Source organism: Diabrotica undecimpunctata, chromosome 6, assembly GCF_040954645.1.
Source record: "Diabrotica undecimpunctata isolate CICGRU chromosome 6, icDiaUnde3, whole genome shotgun sequence".
NCBI classification, from domain to species: domain Eukaryota; kingdom Metazoa; phylum Arthropoda; class Insecta; order Coleoptera; family Chrysomelidae; genus Diabrotica; species Diabrotica undecimpunctata.
In genome coordinates this window covers 42,920,596-42,939,774 of record NC_092808.1, presented here as the reverse complement: position 1 = coordinate 42,939,774, position 19,179 = coordinate 42,920,596, and the positions used below count along the sequence as shown (strand labels likewise).

The window sequence follows — 19,179 nt, the reverse complement described above, 5'->3', positions numbered from 1 at the left end:
TAAAAAAACAAAGATATAATCACTAGCCAACTACGTTGACCTCTAAATGCAATGAGATGGGTAATCTGCTTGGGTATTGTCAAAACTATTTGTAATTTATTTATACAAATTTTCGTTGAATATAATGCGCAAAATATGTATGAGCTAAATAATAAAAAATATTTATTAATTTGTTTTTTAATTAAACATTAAAAATATACTATATAAAAATCCAGATTTATTACTAACTTCAGTCAGTTTTTTACTTACAATGTATTTCTATTGAAGTTGTAGCAGAAACAGGTTGACTAATGTTGTTATTGGAAGCCTGGCATGTGAAAGCAGCATGCTGATCGGACCGTTGCAAGCCACGAACGATAAGCTGATTGGATCGAACTTTCTCGAAACCAGAACGAGTTTCGGTGGATTCGATGAGTTTACCTTCACGCCACCATTTTATCACCGGCTCTGGCTTTCCTGAAACAAAATCGAATATCGATTGAAATACACAAGAATGTATATTACTACTATTTTGTTAGATAGATATAAATAAAACGTAGATCAGCGAGATTAACGAATCGAATGGTTAGATTGTATATCATATGGCACCGATTATTTTAACTACACTACTAACAAGTAGTGTAGTTTAGAAAAACGTATTTGTGTAATCGAAAAACAGTAGTTTTAAATATTTTAGAACATTTGTAATGTGAAAGTATAAATTGAAGCGATACATTTTAATGATCTTATTAGATTCGTAAAAAATGGCAAAAATCGCAAAGTTTATTTATTTAACACTTTTATGAAAACGACTTACACTGCGGCAATATACAAAAACTGCATAAGAGAGTTGCACTCCTCACATTTTAACTCGTTTTTAAATTTTTTCGATAGGACAATCTGCTAAAAAAATATCGAATTTTTACCGTCGAATTTATACAAATTTTATTTAACCCTTAACTGGTATACTTAGTCTGACAGACAGCTTTAAATTTAAAATTCATCATAATTTACTTATCGATTGTCTACGCCTCTTATCGTTTTCCCTACCTTTCTATAATGGACTCTTCGAGATTCTAAAAATAAAATAATAATATTAATAATACTCACACGTCAGTTCCTTCTGCAAACTTACAAATCTGTCGAAGCCGTCGCGCAGACGGAGTATACCATTTACGTTACAGTTAAAAAAAAGTGGTTTTACATATTTTTTATGCAAGGTAATTATTTTATTTCGTCCGTTATTCGTCCAGAATTCGTCCATTCGGACGAATAATTAGAGACCGCATTGAGAAGGAATACAAAGACCAAGAGGAAGAAGAACAATCCGGTTTTCGAACAGGAAGAAGCTGTACTGATAAACAGAAGAAAACTGGAGGCAATAGAAATGGACGCTTTTAGAAGATCAGTAGGAGTGTTACGCAGAAAAAGAATACGTAATGATGATAAGACAGCGAATGGGGGTTGACGGCTCTCTAATAACAGACATAGAAAGAAAACAGCTGATATGGTACGGACACGTCCAGAGGATGGATAATTCAAGACTCCCAAAAATAATTATGCAATGGATACCAGCAAACCGCAGAAAGAGAGGAAGGCCCAAGAAATCTTGGAGAGAGGGAGTAACGGAGGCGATGAGCGCAAGAGATCTTAGAGAGGGCCAATGGGATGATAGAGTGTCATGGAAATTAGGCATTGGACAACGTCGCAATATGTTTTAAAACCGATTGATATATATATATATATATATATATATATATATATATATAATTATTTTATTTTATAATGAAAAACTCTTGTATATATGTAAACTGTTTGTTTTTACAGTATCTGTTGAATAATGGAATTTGGACCGTCAAGAAAACGCATACGTTTTGATAATCCGAATTTTGAATCGGTTGCAAGGCAATGGCTGGAGGAATGTTATAGTGATAGCGATAAAGATTTAGACTACGTGAGTGAGAGTGAACATTTTAGTGACTCTGAACAATCAGCAGATAATGACGAATCCGATAATGATATAGGTAATGAAGACGATATACCTGCACCTGGAACATTTGTTAAAAAAAAATGGATTTGAATGGCGCAAGAACCAACCATCTAAAAACGTCCGCACAAGAATGCATAACATTATTTTGCAATTACCTGGTTTACATCAGAAAGCAAAAATACTTTGTGACAATCCGCAAGTAGTAGATGTATGAGAACTGCTATTTACCGAGGACATGATTAAAGGAATCGTCCAATGGACCAACGTCAAAATAGACTACGCAAAAAGAAATTATACTAATAAAACTTCAGCAAGCTACCTTTAAGAAAACACTACTTTAGAGATTCGCGGTTTTTTGGGACTTTTATATACACTAAGGTTTTTTATATCAAATAATAAAAGTATCTAGAGTTTCTTTGCTACAGATGGTACAGTGTGAGATGTATTTAGAGCCACAATGTCACAGAAACGTTATATTTTTCTCTTATCTTGTTTAAGATTTGATAACCCCGATGATCGAAATGAGCGAAAAACTGAAAATGCAGCAGCTGCTGTATCGAACATGTTTCAAAGGCTTGTTGAAAATTCTCAAGAACTCTTTATTCTTGGATCCTCTGTGTGTATTGATGAGATGCTGGTGGCTTTCAGAGGTCGATGTAAATTTAGAATGTACATGCCAGCAAAACCATTAAAATATGACATAAAGATTTTATGCATGACTGATGCGAGAAGTAATTATTTTTATGATGGACACATATATTGTGGAAAGGGAAGTGATGGTATGACGCTTTCTGGAAATGAAAAAAATACTCCATACCCACACAATCAGTTCTGAGACTTACAACGCAGGTTCAAATCGTAATGTGACAGCGGACAACTGGTTTAGTTCCATACCTTTAGTTCATGAGCTAAAGAAAAGAGGCCTTACCTATGTGAGCACATTGAAGGAAAATAAAAGAGAAATTCTTAGCGACTTTTTGCCAAACAGAAGACGACTAGAAAAATCTAGTATATATGGATTTACAAATGAAATGGCTTTTCTCTCTTATGTCACAAAACCATCAAAAGCTGTTATACTGGTTTCTTCGATGCATCATTCCGATGAAGTCGACAACTCTACGGGCAAGCCTGAAATAATCGCTTATTACAATACAACTAAAGGAGGTGTTGACAGCTTAGATCAAAATTATGTGGCCAGCTCACAAGACGTTGGCTGATGGCTGTTTTCTTCCCAATTTTAAATATATAAGTACTGTAAATGCTTATATGTTATACAGGTATTATAGGCGATAAAAATAGTGATATACCCAGAATAAATTTCATGAAAATGGTGGCAAAATCTTTAACTGAACCGTTTATGCGAACTAGAATTGCAAACGTTTATTTACAAGATGATATTCGAGGAATTAAAACAAGATTGTTAGGCTTAATTTCTACACCAATGCGCAATATGGGAAAAGACGTACTTGATAAATGATCAACCTGTAAATTTGGTAGCTGGCAACTGAAAAGAAGAACAAAATTTTTTAGTTGCAAATGTGGCCAACCTATTTGTTTACATTGCTCTTAAAAAATTGCAATAAATGTATTAAAGAATAAACAATCGTACAAGAAAAATAAAAAGCAAACAAAATTTTCATGTTTACTTAAAAATAATATCCTTTATTTATATTTTTTTACTTTTCTTTCAAATTTAATGTTCGACTGTTAGTATAAATTACATGTATTAAATAAAAAAAGTATTTATTTATAAATGAATAAATCCATAAGAAAAGTTAATTCTCCAAATTACATTAACCCGTCTCCCAGACGGAATACACCATTTACGTAGTTATCTATATGTATACCACTTAAGGGTTAAAATTGATTTCGCGTGCGTAGAGCCGCGTCTGTTTAAGCGATATTTTTACGACAACGGTTTATTTTACACAAAAATTGCTAATAAATGTTTTTGTTTAAAATTGTCTCAGCCACATTTTTAATTTAAAATATTCTTGGTAAATCGATTTTTTTTGTTTTTTTTTTTGTGGGGTGGTTTTAGGGAGAAGCCAGAGGGTAGAAATCGTTAACTTTTTGCATATTTTTAAGGTACCGAAGTTAACCATCTGAGAAAAATTTAACTTGTTCGTATGATTTTTAGAGATTCAGTGGTATTTTCATCTGTGACGACTGAAACATAAATAAATTTATTTATTTATTACCAAACTAAAGCATTTCCAGCATTTGGTAATGCATTTTCCAGAGTTGCAAATTTATAAATTTTTAACCCAGCAAATATTTAATAAAATACGTCTTATTTGGCTACTTCGAGGTTTTTGAGGTCGCTGAATACGAATATCATGTCGGCGAAGGTCTTCGATGCACCTCTTTTTTCGAAAGTTTTAGAGTTTGGTGAACACAAATATCACTTTAGCCATGGTGAGAAATGCGATACAAATTTGATAAATATATGTAAAAAATAAAAAAAAAATATTTAAAAATTACAAAAAAAAAATCCATTCATTATTTATCGAATCACAATAAAACGTTTTGTCAGTAACTGAAATATTCTAGAAAAATTCCTGGCACACAACCGAAAAATTTGAATGTTTTATTTATCTTGACATAATGCTATTATTAGTAGAAAATATTTTATAGATAAAATACAATGCAAATGAAATAAAAATTACATGTTTTGTTCTGACGTGATTTAAAATGCGGTAATCATTTTCAAAAAAAAAAAAATCTGAAGCAAAATTGTCAACAACTAATATAACCTTACAGAGTTTTATAAAGAACAGTAGAAAAAATGTTGTTTGCACTACATTATATGAAGTATATGAATTTTGTATTAATTTAAACAATTACAAAGAAGATACCAAGAACTAGAAAATATAACCGCTTTACCACTCCAACGATCTATACCGTTTAATGTTCTTGTTAACGAATTTCTCAATTATCCAACACAATAGCACAATTTCCTACTTAAATATAACAGTGGAAATAATTTCACTCCCAAAGTACTCCGTATAGCTGTGGAAGTTTCCTTTACAGCACTTAACGAACAAATCTAAAACTTTAGAGAGTCATTTTCATTAGGATACTTGCAATTTTCTGCAACTTCTTGCAGTTGTTCTGATTATATAATTATGAATGGTTTAATGAATATAATGGTGTAGATGAACAGTATGCACTTGAACCAATCATTTCTGCAGGGGCGGACAAAAGTAACTGAGCTCAAATCAAGCTCGGTGGTTTAAATCACAGGAAGTGGAAATGTGAGAAGAAAATGGTAAAAAAATTATGGTTGAAAACAAGAAGGCAGTGAACGTAAATGATTAATATTACAAACAATTTAAACTCTTTTTAAAATACTTATAAAGAAGTAAATAAATTAAATTAAAAGGTAATATATAAACATTTTAAAATTAATAATTAATTATTGGAAGTTTGCAATCACTACATCAGAATATTTTCTCTTCTGCGCCACTCTTAGTAATTGTTGAACATTCATGCTCGTAAAGTTCTAAGATTGCGAAGCCATCACATGGCTCCTCTGCCTACTCCACTTCGGCCCTCTATCTTCCCAATTATTATTCGTAGCAGATTATATTTGTCATTTCTCAAGATGTGACCTAAGTACAAGGTCTTTATTTTCTTAATCGTTGTTAATATAATTTAACACTAGAAAGTCGGGCTTAGCATACCTACCTAGAAAGCCCGAAGGGATCATTTTGGCCCTAAGTTCCTAAATCAATAAAAACCAAGTTTAGAATTAACTATTTATTTGGGAATAAATAAAAATAAACAGTTTTAAGAAATTATATAAACTCTTGACGATAGAATTTGATTTAATTTTTTAGTTTCATTTTAAACATTTGGAACACCATACAGTTTGCAGTTTTTGGCATTTGCCACACATTACCTTGTTACAGCCGTGGCACTCATTGGAAGTATGATTTCCTTGACAAAACATTTTTAGCTGATATTTTTTTCTCTTGTGGCTAGTAACAGTGCTGGTGGTTGGTAAATCCGGTGGTGCTAAGTATAGTACCAGATTTCGGGAGGCAAAGTATGGAGCCCGTAATTCTTCACACAGCTGAAGAATAAACTTACGACGACTGATTTTACTTCCAGTAACTTCTTTATAAATTATCCATGCATTTATTGCTCCTAAGTCAAGAATGTTATAAAACACGTGCATTGGCCATCGTCTTGAAGCAACTTGTGTAGTATAAAGACGCGCCATTTGGTCCACTACATCAACCTCGTATTTTGTTTTATTATAAAAACTTACTGTTTGAGGAAGTTTTTTTCCATCGACAGCAACATCCACTGATTAATGTAATAAGCTCAACAAAAGCACATTTTTGTGACTCTTTCCTTGGTATGCAGTAAGTGTTATCTTTTCGTCGCTCTGGAATATATGGGTAACATATAATTCTCCATTTTTACTCTTTACGCTTAGAGGAACTTCCTTTTTGCGATTCAAAGTACCCACAAGACTTGTTGATTTTTTTTGCAATGCCTTGGCCAATTTTAACGATGTAAAGTAGTTATCTGTCGTAAAATTTTTGCCCTTTCCCAGTTGATTTTCCATTAACCGTAAAACAACATGTTCACCAACACTTTCTTGCGTAGATGATCAGTGCCAGTATAAGGGTAACCATTTACAATATATTTTGATTCCACGCATGTCAAAAGCCAAATTTTTATGCCAAACTTATCCGGCTTATTTGATATGTACTGTGTGAACAGGCATCTGGCTTTAGAAGGCAGTAGTTGTTCGTCCACAGTAAGGTTTATTCCCGGTTTGTAACATGCACCACTATTTTCTATGAATCCATTCCAAACCGCAGAGGCTAGAGCAAATTTGTCGGTTTTCAATCTTTCAGATCTCGTTTGTTTTATGTCAAATCTGAGATATTTTATAATATCCTTGAATCTGTCTCCTGGCATAGTTTGCCCAAAAAACTGAGGACCCCATACTGTTGACCACAAGCTGTTGGTTGGGAAATTTTTGGCGCCGTAGACTCCTCTTGCGTACATAATAGCAAGGGCAGCCTCCAGTTCTTCCAAAGTCATTTTTCAAACATCGATGTGCTTCTGCAATAGTGCATTCTTTTATATGACGTAACATGCTGTCGTTGATTATTAGATGCCAAACACTTACCACACAATTGTTCCTTACGTTCCTTTTTGCATACGACGTAGGACCTGATTCCTCTCGATAAATGTGAATATTCATTCAATGAATATGAAGATACTAAAAATCATAATCTTACCAGGTACTGATCCAGAATCAATAACTTTCCACGTTGTTCCGTCTTTCGATTGTTCGGTGTCTCCGATTGAAATAGTTTTCCCTTGTTGACCTCTTGTTCTCTTGTGACTTGGCTTAGATGCACTTGGATTCACGATAAAATTAGCTGACTCGTGCTGTTGAGTTGTAAAAGCAGTGTTTACATAAATTGGTGAGTCTTGTACAATAAAACTTTCTAACTGCTCTGAAGCATCAGAGTCACTTGAATCATTATTTTGTGGTGGTACGTATTGTTCATCGTCTGACTCATTATTTTCTGCAAATTCAGATTCACCTCCCAAAACATATTCTTGTATTTTTCGTATTTCTTTAAGAGGTTCAAGCTCTGATAGTCCACGACGAGACATCTTTACAGTCGTCTTGAATTTTCACAATTGAACGAATATTTCAATATTCTAGAAACGAGAGTCAGCAGAACCTAATAAACCGCTCAATAAACAAAATACTTTCAAGGAACAAACAGTAGGTATGTAACAAAATACCTTCTAGGAATAAACGTACATAAACATAATTTTATCTATCCGACAGAATATTTTTTTGCGTTGAATCAAAATATTAAAAGTCATAAAATATGAAATTATTATTGTGTCAAATAAAAGAACTACAATAACTTCAAATCGCAACAGGGACCAAATTGGCCCCTCCGACTTTCTAGTGTTAAACACAATAAACAGACAGATATATTAACTTTACTGTCTTTAGTGATTTTTTAATGTTTGCTTATATCAGACCATTTTTTTTTCCATGGATCTTAGACAAAAATTAACCACCATTAATACCACATCTGAGCTAGTCAATACATACTTTTGAGGTAGAGCCATACCATTGAAAAGTTTACTGACTTCAGAAGAATCTTTACTATATATTATAAAAGCTGATATCGAAAAATGCTTGAAACTATTTCTAGGACAGTAAGGGTGAACTAAAATGACATGAAAGAGAACTCACCCCCATCAACCCCCTAGGCCCCAGCCACCACAACCAACAAAGTTTAAATTGCAAACCCCTTCTTGTGATACATCATTAAAAAGACTATAAAAAATGCCATCCAGTAGTGGAAATAATATTTATACAGGGTGAAGCCATAATTTTGAAACTTTAGATTTAATCGAAAATTTAGACAGGTTTTTGGTTAGCTACAAATTTGTTAAAAATAATAATTAAGTAAATGTTCAAAGTGGGTTCCGTTGTTTTGTAAACAATAATACAGCACAATAATAAAATTATAATACAGCACATAATACAATAATAAAATTATTGTAAACAATAATTTTCAAATTCTGCACGAACTTTGGCAAATGATGGTCTAGTAATAACGCGACATGCTTGCGTAACTCTTCCTCGCAATTCCCCAAGTGACGCAGGTTGAGTTTTATAAACAACTTACTTGAGATAACCCCATAGAAAAAAGGCAGGTGGCGGTAAGTCTGGTGACCACGGTGGCCACCCAATAGAACCTCTCCTTCCAATCCATTTGTTCGGATAAATAGTATTCAAACAGTGCCTGACTGGAGCTGCATAGTGAAGAGGTGCTCCATCTTGTTTGAAGTGCCGCAAATATTCATCTAGAGCTAGGTTGCCCCGATCGTCCCTTTGGTTCTCTAATTCATGCACAATTAAAGGTTCGATGGTGTTTTCCAGCATATCGAGATAAATGTGGCCCCTTAAATTGCCTGGTATGAACAAGGGGTCAATTATAGCATCGCCTAATAATCCTGTCCAAACATTCAGTTTTTTATGAAATTGAGTGTGACCTTCTCTGAATCGATGCATCACTCCAGTACCGATAGTTTTGTTTATTTACATTATCATTCTGCAAAAAAATACATTCTTCAGTGAAACAAATATATTTTAACATTCTCGGTTCAACGCCAATTCTTTTAGTCATGAGTTCACAAAACTCAATTCGTCGGTCGGGATCATCATTGCCTAGTTCTTGAAGAATTTGTGTTTTGTACGGGTGAAACTTATGTAATTTGAATACCTTTCTAACCGACTCATGTGAAAGTCCTGTCATTGCAGATACTTGACGTATTGATGCAGTAGGCTCTACTGCAAAATTTCCAAGGACTAATGACCTCATGTTTGGACAGAACCCAAAAAAAAACAGATGTTTTCAACTTGTTTTGCAAAAACAGCAAATTAAGTTTTTATTTAATAAAAAAAAATTCGACGGGAACTTATTACTAAAAATAATAGTCCGGGAGATAGCATTACAAATACAAAAGTCTGTTTTATACTCTGTTCATTGATGTATCACAAGTAGGGGTTTGCAATTTAAACTTTTTTGGTTGTGGTGGGTGGGGCCTAGGGGGTTGATGGGCATGAGTTCTCCATCATGTCATTTTAGTCCCCCCTTACTATCCTAGAAACCATTTTAAGCATTTTTCGATATCCGGTTTTGTTTGTTTGTTTGTAAGTTTTAAAATTGACACACTGTATATACATATATATATATATATATATATATATATATATATATATATATATATATATATATATATATATATATATATATATATATATATATATATATATATATATATATTGTTATGATATGTATAATCGAGAAAAATATTGGGTTGATTAAAATATTTCAAAGTTCAAAAACATTAAAATAATTCAGATAAGTAGGATAATAACCAACAAACATTTCGAAGAAGCAAAGTTATTAAATTCTTGGATTACCTGTACTAAACAAAATGTAAGCTATGCATAAATTATTTCCTTGTTATACTTGAGTGACCCGCATAATTTTAAGTGAAATCCAAAGACAATTGAACCGGGTTTTTCAAATACATTAATGCAGTGATTAAAGACAATAGAATAGATTTTAGAAAGAGGTTTTTGTTAGTTTTTAAGAATTATAGAAAAATATTATTTGTAAATAAGTTTTAGGAAATTTATAATTATAGGTAAAAATTTGTTTGTTATCGAAATGAAAAAATGGGGGAATTGTGACGAGTTTTGATTGGCGGAGATTGAATAAGGTGGGATAGGTATGTAGGAAGGAAAGTTTAGCTAGATTTAGGAGAGAGAAAAGATAATCAGTTGGTTTTCCAAGTCTGTAAGACGAACAGTGATTGTTCTCTGGCGGTTCCCGAGAAGTAGCAAGCAGTAGTGTTGAATGTTAGTGAGTTTTTGTGGAGTTAGTGTATCTGACAGAAGCTGAAGCAGCAAAATATTGTAAGTCATATTTTTCTACTTATTTTCCAAGAGTCACTGTTCAGGCCAACGAGAGATTCAGTTTATCGTAAAGAGAAGATATTCCAAGAGTCATTTTTCACTCGGGCCAACGAGAGATTCAGTTTATCGAGAGGAGAAAGGCTATCATAATTTGAATGATTTATGCTTTTGAAGGAGATCATTAAGGACGATATACTTGCAACAATCTGTTGTAAGATTGCTGATTACATAGGGAGCGTTTGAGAGGAGATAATATAGTTTACAAGGAACAAGGATTTGGACCACTCATCATCAGAGAGAGATATTTGTGTTTTCTGCAGTTTTTTCTTTTATTGATAACACAATTTTTACACTTAATTTAGAAAGGATATAAATATTTTGATTAGGAGAGTTAGAATAGTTTGGGATTTTGAGATTTCAATTAATATTGTTTGTACCATTAATTTTGATTGTTCACGTACGTAGAACAAAATTTTGAGAATCATTATATGAGATTTGTTTATTGAAAACTTTTGAGTGTGAATTATTTCATTATTTTTATTTCAATATATAGTGTTAGATCATATGTGTTTTTTATTATTCCGGTATTCTTTGGACCTTACCTTTCACATGTAATAGCATAGATATTGAAGCACAAATTTAACCCTGAGATAAAAGAATTAAAAATTGTGATAGAGTCATAATCATATCATTTAAATAATTTTAATTAATCAAAAAAAATTAATTAGCTAATTATTGCTTGGCGCACCAAGACTTTAAATATCACAATAACTGGCTTCCAAAACGTGGGGCTTGAAAATATCGCAGCTTTACATTTGAAGGAAGGGAAAGAGATCTGGAATAAGTACAGGTGATCCAGAGATAAAAACATATAACATTGAGGGAATTTGAATTTGAAAGTATTTTGACAATTGTTCCAGGGAATATAAATTTGATTTATTGATTGATCGTAGTTAGTGGATATTTACTGCTATTGAATTATTTGATTTTATTTTCTTTACCAATCGTACATTTGATATTTATTTTGAATTATTTGAATTTTACTGATTGCATATTTGATATTTGTCGTGAAAATTTAATACATTTGGGGAGAAATATTGTCGTGTTCTGAAACATATAGAGTGTTGTAAAATTTCACATTTGGCGGGGACAAAAACAGTAACGAAAAGAAACAACATGTCGACCACAAGGAGTCAAAGCAAAATGCAAGAAAGGAAGGAGGATAACAGAGAAGAGGAAACAATTGTTGACGAAGGATCGAATAATGAAGGAAACGTTACAATAGTTGAGGAAAAAAAAGAATTATCAGGAATAGAGAAAATATTACAACTAATGCAATTACAGACACAACAAATACAAGAATCAACAAAACAGGCCATACAAGAGAATCAAAGGGAAACAAAACAAACAATGAATGAAACAGCAAACAGAATGGAAGAAAACCAACGGGAAACAAGACAAGCAATAGAACTAAATAACAGGAATATAGAGCAGCGTTTGGAAAACTATGAACAAGAAATTAAAGGATGTGTTGAGGGGATAAAGAAAGACCTGATACAACAGATAGAAGAAATAACCATAAAGAATGCAAAACAAGAGACAGAGATAAAAGATATCCAAAATACGATGAAGGAAATAAAGATTGTCCAGAAAAAGGAATTAGAACAGTTAGAAGAAAAATTTGAAATGGCGCTACAAGAAGACAGGAAGGAAGTAGAAAGAAGATTAAAGCAAAATGAAAAACAAATGGCAGAAATTGAACTAAGAGGGGTAGAGAGAAAAGAAGTTATCATCCATGGAACAAGCGAGGCGAAAATACAATTTGGCGGGGATATTCGGAAAACACACCCAGTACCGTTTGTTAAAAATTTGAAAACCAAATTACAACATATTAGATATTTTGACGATTGCAAAGAAACAATTAGAAACCATTTGAAAGAAGGAGCAGCGTTATGGAAAGCAAGGAAGATGAGTTTGAAAATTGGACAGATTTTGAAAATAAATTTCTCAACTATTTCTGGGGGAAAAATAAACAGAGAGAAATCAACCAAGAGCTACAGAATGGAAAATATCACGAAAAAATGGGAATATCTAAAGAAAGATATGCTTTGCAGATATATAACAATTCAAAATATCTAGAATACAAATATTCTACCGAACAGCTGGTAGAAATGATCAGCAGACATTTTGAGGAAACGTTGGAAGATCACGTGATTTTGAGAAACTATCAAGATATTGATAGTTTGTGCCAATTCCTTCAATTAAAAGAAGCGAAAAGAAAAGAAATGAGAAATAGAAGACAACATGACCAATATAATGGACCGGAAAGAAGGTATTCATCAAATTATGACCAGAGAAACCGACATCCCAGATCAACAAACGAATATAGGCCGAGAAATTACAATAATTACAATAGACAACAAAATTACGATAACCGGAATGATACACAAAATAGAACAAATGAAAATCACAACAGGAATAGAGATGCACAAAATCCTCCGAATAGGAATACGAACGAACAAAGGGACGATAGAAATAATCAGAGATTCCAACGACAAAACAGAAGAGAGATGAATCATGTAGCAATAGAAAAGGAGGAAGAAGAAGTATTCAATGAATCCAGACAGGATTTTCAATAAGGCATCCACTAAACAAAAGTAAAAAACTCTCCGGTATATTTTGTCACCCGAGAGAGTTTATACAGTTGGCGGGAAACGAAAAACAAAATTCTAATTCCAATCTAATTTTTTTAGATGCCTTTATAAAACATAAAGCGATTAAAATTCTGATTGATTCTGGATCGGAAATTTCGTTAATCAATAAAAAACTAGTAAAAGAATTAAATATGGACAGATTTGTGTATAAGATTCCGAGGGTTGCTTTAGTGGGTGCAAATAATAAAAAATTGACGACAGTAAACGAAGGTTTAGGAGTACGGATCAGAGTGGGAGACCAATTCTATATTATGCAATGTGTGGTGATCGAAGATCTAAATCATGATATGATAGCGGGAATTGATGAATTGAGTGAAAAACATATCACCATCAATTTTTCGGAAAATCAACTGGAAATCAGAGCAGAACCAGACAACACAGAAGAAGAAAAGGAAACAGATAGGAGAAAATTTTCTGAAAGGATAAATGGACAAGAAAAACATAAAGAAATCAATATGACGGTAGAGGATAAATCGAAAGCTCAAGAAAAAAATCAATCCGAAGAGGAAAAGAGAATAAAAAAAAAGAAGAAGAGTTCGAAAAGAAAGCAGGAAAAAAAGGAAGTTATAAGCAGAAAAATGAAAGGAGCCGAAACATGGTGCTCGGAATACCAGATAGAAATTAAAGATAAAGAAAAAATAGAAGAAGAAATAACGGAAGAGGACAGAGAAGAAATGGCACTGATGGACGAGAATCCAGAATTTTGTGAAGAAGTATTATGGACAGTGAACACATGTGAACAAAAGGAGGATGAAAGAAAAATAAATTGTGGAGAAAACATGGGAAAGAAAATAGAGAAGATTTTAGGAAACCATGGAGATCTTGTTAATGAAGTAAACCGAGTGGCTAAAAATTACGAACTTTCTTTTAAGGGAAAATACTTGGAAAAATTTAAAAAGAAAATATATCCAATCCCGTATAAAGACAGGCAATATACGGGGTATTTTAACATTCACGACATCTATCAATATCATGAATAGATTTTAATAACATAGTGAAATAATTTGATCCTGGAAAACTTTTGTCATTTTTAAAATTTAACAAAGAGTTTTCGGCAGATCAAATGGCGGGGATTTGTTATGATATGTAAAATCGAGAAAAATATTGGGTTGATTAAAATATTTCAAAGTTCAAAAACATTAAAATAATTCAGATAAGTAGGATAATAACCAACAAACATTTCGAAGAAGGAAAGGTATTAAATTCTTGGATTACCTGTACTAAACAAAATGTAAGCTATGCATAAATTATTTCTTTGTTATACTTGAGTGACCCGCATAATTTTAAGTGAAATCCAAAGACAATTGAACCGGGTTTTCCAAATAAATTAATGCAGTGATTAAAGACAATAGAAGAGATTTTAGAAAGAGGTTTTTGTTAGTTTTTAAGAATTATAGAAAAATATTATTTGTAAATAAGTTTTAGGAAATTTATAATTATAGGTAAAAATTTGTTTGTTATCGAAATGAAAAAATGGGGGAATTGTGACGAGTTTTGATTGGCGGAGATTGAAAAAGGTGGGATAGGTATGTAGGAAGGAAAGTTTAGCTAGATTTAGGAGAGAGAAAAGATAATCAGTTGGTTTTCCAAGTCTGTAAGACAAACAGTGATTGTTCTCTGGCGGTTCCCGAGAAGTAGCAAGCAGTAGTGTTGAATGTTAGTGAGTTTTTGTGGAATTAGTGTATCTGACAGAAGCTGAAGCAGCAAAATATTGTAAGTCATATTTTTCTACTTATATTCCAAGAGTCACTGTTCAGGCCAACGAGAGATTCAGTTTATCGTAAAGAGAAGATATTCCAAGAGTCATTTTTCACTCGGGCCAACGAGAGATTCAGTTTATCGAGAGGAGAAAGGCTATCATAATTTGAATGATTTGTGCTTTTGAAGGAGATCATTAAGGACGATATACTTGCAACAATCTGTTGTAAGATTGCTGATTACATAGGGAGCGTTTGAGAGGAGATAATATAGTCTACAAGGAACAAGGATTTGGACCACTCATCATCAGAGAGAGATATTTGTGTTTTCTGCAGTTTTTTCTTTTATTGATAACACAATTTTTACACTTAATTTAGAAAGGATATAAATATTTTGATTAGGAGAGTTAGAATAGTTTGGGATTTTGAGATTTCAATTAATATTGTTTGTACCATTAATTTTGATTGTTCACGTACGTAGAACAAAATTTTGAGAATCATTATATGAGATTTGTTTATTGAAAACTTTTGAGTGTGAATTATTTCATTATTTTTATTTAAATATATAGTGTTAGATCATATGTGTTTTTTATTATTCCGGTATTCTTTGGACCTTACCTTTCACATGTAATAGCATAGATATTGAAGCACAAATTTAACCCTGAGATAAAAGAATTAAAAATTGTGATAGAGTCATAATCATATCATTTAAATAATTTTAATTAATCAAAAAAAATCACCAGAAGTCGGGAGACCTCTCTTTGATGGCAAGTTAGATAAACCGCAAATTCAAAGCCTCTTACTGGAAGATGTTGAACGACTCTAGGAATAAACTGTTACTTCGACATGCATCTACGATTCACCCTTAAAAACACTACTTTTCTCGCTCTTTACATACAGAAAAGACGTTAAAATGAAAGTATAAGATTGAATTTCATTTTGATTTTAATTCCACCAAGCGACAAATTGACATTTCTGACTTCTTCTTCTGTATCAACTGCCTGTATAAAAACTTGATTATCCAAAAATTTCCAAACACCAACTTAATGTCAGAGACCTCTTTTGGCATAGGTTGCCAAGTTGCGTATTACGAATTATAAGAATATGTTTATGTCTAAATGGATCCAAGCGACCAAAAGTTGTATCATGTCGCTTGGATTTATTTTGACATTTTTCATGTCAATCATTTGGTTTTCTTTTGATTAACGTGTCATCGTAAACTTCGTAAGCTTCTGATAATCCTCTTTAAGTTTATATTTTTTGGGGCTAAAATATATAAAATGAGTGGAAGGATTGCTTTGATTTTGAATATAGCCTTAATCCAAATAGATTGTGCATTGGATAATGACATCGTTGCATGTGAAATGACGAAGGATGACTTCTTTGGTACTTCACGAAGTGAAAAATCTATAAATAACAGATAAAGAAGTACTAACAACTAGATTAGAATCTAGATTTAAGTCAACTAAAATCAGTTGGCTTAAATCTAAAATAATAACCAGAGATGAAAACCATCCTCAGTTCATTGTTATGAAATATTCTCATAAAGAGAGTGAACAATTCATCATCTTTGGCTCTACAACCCTGTGTGGATCTTGGACTGTTCAAGAATTAGTCTTCATTTCCCCCTATCTTTCGCCCTGGCTTTCCAATTTCTGACCCCTAGATTCCTCAAGTCATCTTCGACTTGAGTTTTAAATCTAGATCTTGGCCTGCCTCCCTTTCTGGTTCCTACTGGCTTTTGGTATAATATCTCTGTCTTTGAGAGTCTTTAGTGTCCATTCTTTCAAGGTGTCCTAGCCACCTTAGTCTATTAATTTTAATAGACCGGACGATGTTGCATTTTTCATAGCATTGATACAACTTAAAATTGTAGCGCCTGCGCCATATCCCGCTTTCTTGTACTCCTCCGTATATGTGCCTAAGTATTTTTCTTTTAAAGCGGCCTAACAGATCTTCGTCGCTTTTTACCATAGTCCATGTCTCTGACGCGTATGCCAGGACAGGTTTAGTAAGAGTTTTATATATTAGTATCTTGGTTTTTCTGCTAATTATGTGTGATGTTAAGAGCTGCTTTAGTCCAGAGTAAGCTCTGTTCGCCAGGTATATTCTTCTCTCAATTTCTACGCTTACTAGGTTGCTGTTATTAAGTTGTGATTCAAGATATATAAACTCCGAAACCCCTTCGAATGTGTGTGCTTCTGTCACCAGATCTTGTGGTGCCGCTATTTGTGTGCTGTTCGTGACCTTCCCATTATCTTCGCGGCTTTTTCTAATGTTTCAAAAGCCTGCATCAGGTCTTTTTTTGTCCTTGTTACTATGTCAATGCCATCTGCGTAGGCCAATATCTGTACACTTCTATTGATGATCGTACCTCTGGTTGTTATGCCCGATTTCTCTATCGCTCTTTCTAGCGCGATGTTAAACAATAGGCACGATAGACTGTCTCCCTGGCGTAATCCAGTATGTGTTTGAAAAGACCTTGACACTTTGTTTTGTACCTTGACTTTGCACTCAACTTTCGAAAGAGTTGGCTTTACCAATGTTATTAGATGTGACGGAATATCTAGTTCTGCCATGGCGCAAAGCGCTTTTAAAATCTATGAAGCGGTGGTGGGTATCGATTCATATTCATATATCTTTTCTAAGGTTTGTCCGAGCAGGAAAATCTGATCAATAGTTGACCTTTCTTTTCGGAATCCACATTGGTATTTGCCTATTGTTTCCTCAGTATGTACTAGTAAACGATCGTAAAGTATATAAGCCAGTACTTTGTAAGCCGTATTTAAGAGGGTAATGCCTCGATAGTTGTCACATATTAGATCTCCTTTCTTGTGAATAGGTATTAGAATAGCTAGATTACAACTGTCTGGGAGTTTTCCTTCTCTCCAAATGGATGCAACAAGTTTTATTATGTATTTTTTTAGCGCGTTTACTCCATACTTGAACAGCTCAGGGGGTATACCATCTTCTCCAGGGGATTTGTTGTTTTTTAACCTTTTTATTACCTTGGCAACTTCTGTTGGTATGTTATTTTTCTCCCTCTCATTGTCTACGTCCCGACTGTGTTTTGTTTTAGCATATTTTTCTCTGCAAACTAATAATATATAGAACACTCATCCTACCTGTGCTGACATATGGGTCAGAAACATGGACCATCTCCAAAACAGACGCAAATCTTCTGCTCGTCTTCGAAAGGAAGATACTAAGAAGAATAATGGGCGCATTCTGTGAGAATGGTATTTGGATAAGGCGATATAATTTCGAATTGTACGAGAAGTATAAAAAAATAGTAAATGGTAGAGATGTAATATCCTTCATAAAAATAGGTAGGCTTAGATGGGCTGGACATGTGTCAAGAGCAAATGAAAATTACCCACCCAGACGAACTCTATTATCGGTATCAGTGGGAAATAGGAGTAGAGGCAGACCACGACTGAGATGGAGGGACGGTGTGGACGAGGACGCAAGGAAAATCGGCGCGGCAAATTGACAACGGTTGGCGATGAACAGAAACGACTGGCGAAATAGACTGGGAAAGGTCAAGGCTCAACTAGAGCTGTAGCACCACTGATGATGATGATGATATTTTTCTCTGCTTGTCTCATCTGTTTGTACTCCTCTTGATTTTGTAAACAATTTAAAGAAATAAATATAAAAAAGGTTACCAAAGGTAGACCCCCCGATAATAATAACAGCTTTTTTTAAATCCAAATTGTTTAAACTCTATCAAGGCGGGAAGGTATTATCACAACAGAAAATAGCTGATCTTAAAACGTTGATGTCGTTTGTTTCAAATGATCTAGAAAAACTTTATACACATTTAAGAGGTGTAAATTTTGAAAATGACAGAGGATTTGGCAAAAATATTGATTTTGAAGTGGAAACTCTTTGATATGTTATTAAAAAAAATAAGTTAAAATACCATAAAAATTCAAGTACCATTTATTTCTTACTACAAACAAAAAGAAAAACTGTTTTATTATATCTTTTTACATAAGACAAATATCCTAACTCAATCTTTTTTCTAAAAAATTAGAAAGTTACCGGGCCCTGCGTACCAAAGATCCAGGTTCAAAAATTTTGCTTACTGGAATTTAATTATTTTTTAAATTGACCTAAGGCTTTCTTATTTAAACTTACTAATACTTTCAGAGAATTATACCAAAGTCAATATTAATGAACCGGAAAATGAAACACTAAGTAAATATGTACAAGAATAATCTTATTTTATGAGAGTTTAAAATAATCAGCTGCAATTTTAAGCACAATTAAGAAGAAAATATTGACGCAAAGGAACCTAAGGTCAAA

At 33.1% G+C, this 19,179-nt stretch overlaps 1 protein-coding gene across 1 annotated transcript in view; it reads right to left on the bottom strand.

Moving 5' to 3' along the window:
• Window positions 1–581, bottom strand: part of LOC140444316 (nephrin-like) — a 368,578-nt gene extending 367,997 nt beyond the window's left edge. Inside the window, exons 1-2 of the mRNA XM_072536066.1 lie at window positions 536–581; window positions 250–456 (exon numbers count right to left, since the gene is read on the bottom strand). Coding sequence (XP_072392167.1) covers window positions 250–456; window positions 536–581 — 253 coding nt within the window. The remainder of the gene's footprint in view (window positions 1–249; window positions 457–535) is intronic.
• Between the last annotated feature and the right edge of the window lie 18,598 nt (window positions 582–19,179).